At 43.3% G+C, this 7,500-nt stretch overlaps 1 protein-coding gene across 2 annotated transcripts in view; it reads left to right on the forward strand.

The window, feature by feature from the left end:
• Window positions 1-7,500, forward strand: part of fndc1 (fibronectin type III domain containing 1) — a 108,619-nt gene that overhangs the window by 88,655 nt on the left and 12,464 nt on the right. For both annotated transcript variants that reach the window (XM_063223372.1, XM_063223371.1), the window contains one exon: window positions 6,015-6,123. In XM_063223372.1, the coding sequence (XP_063079442.1) occupies window positions 6,015-6,123 (109 nt within the window). The remainder of the gene's footprint in view (window positions 1-6,014; window positions 6,124-7,500) is intronic.

The raw sequence follows: 7,500 nt of genomic DNA on the forward strand, positions 1-7,500 counted from the left end.
CTAAAAAATAGTTTGAGCCAACGTAATAAAAAGGGCCCAAATGTGCGAGTAGACTATATGTTTCGACCCTTTTGTAGGATCCGGTATCCGGTTCTGGATGCGGCAGGATCTTAAGCAGTGGATCCGGTATCCGGCAGGATCCTAAAAATCAGGATCCGGTGCATCTCTAGTTATTTCCAACCTTGTCGGTTATAGGGCTATCTTACAGGTTACAGGTCCTTCTAATCAATGACCATTATGCTCAGTCTTTGTGTGTTGGTAGGTATTGCCAGTTACTGTACATAGTATGTGTTTTGCATTTCGTGTGTGTGTGTGTGTGTGTGTGTGTGTGTGTGTGTGTGTGTGTGTGTGTGTGTGTGTGTGTGTGTGTGTGTGTGTGTGTGTGTGTGTGTGTGTGTGTGTGTGTGTGTGTGTGTGTGTGTGTGTGTGTGTGTGTTTGTGTCTGTCTGTCTGTCTGTCTGTCTGTGCCTGAGGTGTGTGTGCAGAGGCGACTATATGGTCATGTGGGGTCCCAAGCGAAAATGCTAAAGAATGAACATTTGAACCAAAATCACCACTACTGTAGTACATATGGACTGTTATTCACTATCTAGGGGCTTGGGGGCCCCAAGCGGCTGCCTGCCTTGCCTGGTGGCAAGATGCGCCTCTGTGTGTGTGTGTGTGTGTGTGTGTGTGTGTGTGTGTGTGTGTGTGTGTGTGTGTGTGTGTGTGTGTGTGTGTGTGTGTGTGTGTGTGTGTGTGTGTGTGTGTGTGTGTGTGTGTGTGTGTTGGCGCGTGCATGTATGGAGATGCTTCTGGTGCCTTTCAGCAATGGGTGGGTAGGGAGAAGTAAGGGTGGGATTCGAACCTGCCACTTACTGTATAGAGTGGCCACAGCAGCATATTAGGCCACGGTAGCCAAGGTTCTACAAGGCTGTATATGTGTGTGTGTGTATGAATGAAGATTCTAAAGGTGACAGTTTGGCAGTCAATAGTTGAGTAATATGTGCAGCCTTATTTTTACACTGTCATATCTCCAAAAGTTTTGCAAGTTGTCAAATGATATTGACACACAAATGGCACAACCCTGCTCTTCATGTCAAAGCTGAGATCACTTTTCTACGCCAAATGGTTCAGTCAAAAAATGGACATTCGGTATTCAGGCCTATGCGCTGACCTGTTCACACATTTTTTTCTAAGTGACTGGGGTCACATCTCAAACATTTTTGAGAGTTGGCTAATGATCTTAACACAGTTTTTATTCAGAGCCAAGACCTCTCTGACAATGCCTTTACCTAGTCAATAGGTGAAGCGATTTATTTTATTTTATTAAAAAAACCCAGGACAGGTCACCTCTCACTCTAACTGCCACAGTTTGTAACATAATCATCCTGACCTTCTAACATTCATTTCAATAAGGGGGAAAACAGAGAGAAGACTGAGGAAAAACGAATCTGGTGAACGAATGAAAAGGGGTAGGCCAGCGAAAAATACACCACCCTGAGCCCTTTTCGAGCCGTTCGTTTTGGCACTCGAACCGTGTCTCTATCTCGAACGCTGCAACGATTCAAAGCTGATTCCCATAGGCCGAGGTGAATGGAAACATTTAGAATAATAATAAACTGTTGATGAACAATTAGTATGCTTTCCCCCAAGCATAATAAACTGTCGGAGAACAATTAGTATGCTTGCTGGGGGCAAGCAGAGGCCTTTGTGAAGCATACTAAATAATACTGTAGGACTATTTCATACATAGTAGACACAATCATCTGCTGTTATGAAGACATCTCTGTCATCTGGGAATTGTCCATTTGTTACCAGCGCAGTTGACAGGAATGAAAACCGTTCTGTCTTATTATCTGCATTTGGCAGAAATGCCTGCCAATCTGGTAACAAACTGACAGTTCCCAGATTTGGACTATACTACCAAAGATGCAGTTGCCAAAGATGTATTCCAACTAGAGGTGGAAGTGCAGCTGTACTAGTACTTGTACAAATAGACCTGCCAGATCTTAGTGCAAGTGCATGAAGGCAGAGTTAAAGTGCACACGTCTGTGCAAGTGCACATGCAATTTCTAAGACTGACCACTTGACTCTTATTGTATCTGTTCTTTGTCATAGTTATTGTAGAGTGGAGTATTGGAATAAATGTTAGCCCTATGGTTTTCTGTTTGTTATTTGAATGCCGAAAAACTGTTGTTCCTCATAGTATTTATCATCATCATCATCATCATCATCATCATCATTATTATTATTATTATTATTATTATTATTATTATTATTATTATTATTATTATTATTATTATCATTATTATTATTAATATTGATTTACTTTCTTCCAGACATAACATTTTTTTGTGAATAAAATGATGGCTTGTTTGAAAAAAAAAAAGCTGGTACTCATGATCCTAAATTCACAAACTCAAAGTTGCAAGTTGGGTGCTAAGTATTACATAGGCTTTATGCAGCCATAGTTGTGTATAGGTATCCTAAGTATCTGTGTGCTTCAGGGATATTCTGAACGAATCAAGTTATGTGATAACCTAGGCTTTACTTACAATAACTTGTAACAATAAATTATGTTTCATTGCAACTTTGAGGGCATTTCCACCCTTTATCTTAAAAAAGCCCAGATTTTGCTGTCCATTGGCTAAAAGTGTGTTTATTACATAGTGTGTCTTAACAAATACTTAGCTAACCAGTTTCTCCTCTTCATGCTGAATCCATACACGCCTCATATGTTCAATTTGGTTAAGTTAATCAAAAGTTATAGCACTTTATATATTTTAGAGCGCCCCCCGCAGGCCATTTTGTTATCTGTGTGTTTGACACTCAAACTCAAATTGTTCTATAGACCCTAAACTTGTGAAGTGAAAACCAAACTTTAACACCAATTTGAGATGACTGAGCCTAATACAACCCCACTACAGCCCAGATGCCTATTTGCTGACAGTCACAGACTCCCTCATAGACCTGGAAAATATCAAAATGCATTCAAGTAATTTCTCAAAGTCAAAATTCATTTTACAGATACACCGTAAAGCATGTGAAGTTAAAGACTGGTGTAGTACCTGTATGCATGCCAAACCATAAAATAAATTTGATTTAAATCCACTACATATTTGCAACACATTCTTGCTCCAATAGTTAAGGAGATAAGCTGTCTCATGACTACAGTATGGTGAATTGAGGTGGACAAGCATGGAAATGTGATTTTGCTGCTATAAAGCCAGATATAACACCGGGATATGACTGTGTGTTTTCATACTGGGAAATCACTGAATTGGAATTGTGAGAGTATCATGCTCGGAAATGACTGGGCAGGATTGTGCATGATTCAGTGGGCCTTTCTCGAAACCTAGTGCAGTGCACTTCCAAGTGTATCAGTCTAATTAGTCACACCCAGTGATTGGATACTCTTTATTAGTCACACCCAGTGATTGGATATTCCGTAGAGTTCACCAAAGAGTATCCAATCACTGGGTGTGACTAATTAGGCTGATACACTTGGAAGTGCACTGCACTAGGTTTTGAGAAAGGCCCAGTCTGTAGTTACGGTATGTGGACTTTGTTTCTTTCCGGTTTGCAGTAGGTCTTTCTAATCAGAGTCTATTATTCTTTGGCGTTTTCAGATGTCTGTGTGTGCTGGTGTGTTACTATTACTTCATCTTTCTTTACCCTGTGATTAGCTGTAAACACACACACGCACGCACACACAGACACAGACACACAGACACACAAACATAAACACACACACTCACACACCCGCGTGCACACGCACACACGCACACGCACGCACACACACACTCACACACACGGAGGTGACACACATGCCAAGCACACATCTGGACCTACAGGTGCCAGAAGACTGTGTCCACCTGTGAGCTCTTTGGATCTGTGTGTGTGTGTGTGTGTGTGTGTGTGTGTGTGTGTGTGTGTGTGTGTGTGTGTGTGTGTGTGTGTGTGTGTGTGTGTGTGTGTGTGTGTGTGTGTGTGTGCGCGCGCGCGCGCACGTGGGTGTGTGAGTGTGTGTGTGTATGTTTGTGTGTGTGTGTGTGTGTGTGCGCGTGCGTGCGTGCGTGCGTGCGTGCGTAAGTGCGTGCGTGCATGTGCGTGCGTATGTGTGTATGTGTGTGTGTGTACGAGCGTCTCAGCACGTGTTGTTTTGGTTGTCAGAGACTAGGAAAGGAGCAGGATTATTGTGTGTTCACAGGAGTAGCCCACTCCACTCGAGGAACCCCCCACCCCCACCCCCACCACCTCTAAAATCTGGACCTTTTCAGTAAACAACCGTGTTGAAGCAGATTGTTTGCAGACTCATGATCAGAGTTTCCATGTCTCTCCAGTGAACCTCATTTAAGTGAAGTCTACTTCAGATAAAGGGATGGGCCACATAACGTATTTAAATTGCTTCCAAAATACAGTAAATGATCTATTAGCAACCACTAACCAGATGTGCAACAGGCAACAAAGTGCTTTATCTTTCTTGGACTTCTAAGTCTCCTTCACACATTTTGTTGCCACCATGGAAACCGTGCATTATCCCTCGAATGACATTACATTGCATTTGGCAGACGCTTTTCAACCAAAGCGACTTCCAATCGAGGACATAGTCATAGTCAACAACACTAGCAGATACAAAGTGCACAGGAAATATACAGAACAACAAGTGCAGATGCTAAGTAGACACCATCTAAAGTAAATTTGTTTATCTTGGTCTGAAGAGAAATGAACAGACCAAGGATATGGATCACTGGAACCATGTTGTGTGGTCTGAAGAGACCAAGATAAACAAATTTGCTTTAGATGGTGTCAAGCATGCATGGTGGTAAACAAGTGAGTTTTACAAAAAAAAAAATTGATCCTCTCAATAGTCAAGCATTGTAGTGGGACTGACATGGTTTGGGTTTGCATGAATGCTGTCAACATTGATCATCTGAAATACACCTAAAAGAAACATGCATGTCAACATGCACTGTGACCACTGAAGCAGATCATGACACTCTCCATAGGGTTGCATTCAAATCTCATACCAATCTATTTAAGCCAGGTCCAGACTCAAAATGTAAAAGTTCAATGTAACGAAAAGTTGACGCACACCAATGACCTCCCTTTTAATCCCTTTTCATTTCGAGACGATTCGAGCCAACACGGCCCCTTCTGTACCGGATTTCAATCTGGGGTGTACTCACTTTTGTGGCCAAGGTTCAAACATTAATGGCTGTATTTTGTTTTTTTTTCTAAGTGAACAAGAAATGTAAGCGGTTATATATGTTGCTAAAAGGACACTAATCATTGTGTCAAAGTGAAATTTCTTTAATGCTCTCCTGTGAAAAGATATACTCACAAATCTGCAAAAAAGTGAGGGGTGTACTCACTTATGTGATAAATTGTATGTTGCATTGCGTTAGCAGCTGATGCTTTTATCAAACACAGGTTACCGCTATGAAAGTGCGTAATCAGAAATCAGTTGCATTGCCTGTGTCAATGTGGGGCTAGGTGAGAGCACTTGCAGTGGTGCTTGTGTCTTATAGATAATCAAGGGCCGGTGACTAGAGTTTTGTTTGAGTGTTAGTAATTTGATTTCCAAGGGTTGCCAGTTCAATTCCCGACACCTCCATTTGGGGCGGGGTAGGGGCAGAGTGATTAACCGTTGCCCATCCTCCTCAATGACAGGTTCCTTTCCTATCCCTTCCTTGTCTGTCTCTCCAAACCATTTCCTGTCGTTCAGTCTACTGTCCTATCCATTGAAATATCGAAAAAATTACATTATGGGGATGAGGCATGATTTGACCTTTGAAGAGTGAAAAAAGTCTGCAACACTGCTGGTCTTCACAGTGGGGGGACGGGTGTGTGTGTGGGGGGGGGGTTATGAATAAAATGAACACAACACAGACAAGATATGCAGTGTGGTAGACTTTTTTCACTCTTTACTGGATGTGCTGCAAATGTTTGGCGGCCGGTGGGATGTGCACATTTTACTTGCTTGATCAAATGTTTGACCTTTGACCTCTGTGCTACTGTGTGTGCTGCAGGTTACATGGTCCACAGTGCGTCCTATGACGACGTCCTGAACAACAGGTGGTCCACCAGCCCCTCCACAGGCACGCATCTACCGGTGGAGAACCTCAAGCCCAACTCAAGGTCAGTGTGTGTGGGCGTGCGTACGTGTGTGTACTGTACATATGTGTGTGTGTGTGTGTGTGTGTGCGTGCGTGCGTGTGTACGCATGCGTGCGTGTGTGCATGCGGCAGTGCGTGCGTGCTGCGTGTAGAGTAGAGAAAGATTAGAAAAACTTTATCGATCCTGGAGGACATTGTGTGTGTGTGTGTGTGTGTGTGTGTGTGTGTGTGTGTGTGTGTGTGTGTGTGTGTGTGTGTGTGTGTGTGTGTGTGTGTGTGTGTGTGTGTGTGTGTGTGTATATCTGTTAGTGGAGAATAGCTCTACTGATCCTGGAGCAAATTAAGTGGGCATGCTTGCGTGTGTGTAGAGTAGAATAAGGGCAAAAAAAACGTTATTGATCTTTTGAGTAAATACATTTATTGTTTCTGGCTGGTTGGCTAGCGCAGCAGCCAGACTCTGTGGCTCTGTCTTATTGCATGACAAAAACAACCACATCCACACACAATTCCAGATCATTTAGGCCATCTCATCTCATCTCATCTCATCTCATCTCATATCTCGTCCACCAGCTCCCTTCCTGTTTGGGCAGCAACACACACAGACTGTGACTTGCTGAAAAGCTCTACAGGAAATGTGCTCTTGTGTCAAATATTTAGTCAAATGTGTGTGTGTGTGTGTGTGTGTGTGTGTGTGTGTGTGTGTGTGTGTGTGTGTGTGTGTGTGTGTGTGTGTGTGTGTGTGTGTGTGTGTGTGTGTGTGTGTGTGTGTGTGTGTGTGTGCAAAGACAGAGAGAGACTCGACGCAATACTTTCGTTTCCTCTTGGTCATAAATACTGCGGCCAGACAGACACACTTTAGCAGCTGTGGTTCCCACCCCAGAATCTACCCAAATGCAGCTCGCATGCTCTCTAGACTGCCCCAAATTCAGGTCACATACTCTGCAGGCCTTACCTCAAAGCTTGTCTCATCCTCTTTAGAATTGGCCCAAATTCGGGGGTGCTGTGGTGCAGCGCGCCAAGTCCCCCACATTTGGGCTTGCATGCCCACGGGGACCTCGGTTCGAGTCCGGCCGGGGTCATTTCCCGATGCCACCCCGTCTCTGTCACCATCTCAGACTGTCCTATCAAATAAAGGCATAAAAGCCCCTAATTTTTTTTTTTTTTTTTTAAAGAATTGGCCCAAATTCAGTTCACATACTCGCCTCTCCAGACTTTGCCCCAATGCCAGACACATACATTACATTACACTTAGCTGACGTTTTCATTTTATTCAAAGCGACTTGCAGTTATTGTTATTGGTCAGGGTATTGGTTACAGTCCCTGGAGAAATGTGGGTTTAGGTGCCTTGCTCAAGGGCACTTCAGCCATGTATGGAGATGTAGAGAGAGGTCAGGTGGGA

Source organism: Engraulis encrasicolus, chromosome 18 (assembly GCF_034702125.1).
Source record: "Engraulis encrasicolus isolate BLACKSEA-1 chromosome 18, IST_EnEncr_1.0, whole genome shotgun sequence".
Taxonomy (NCBI): domain Eukaryota; kingdom Metazoa; phylum Chordata; class Actinopteri; order Clupeiformes; family Engraulidae; genus Engraulis; species Engraulis encrasicolus.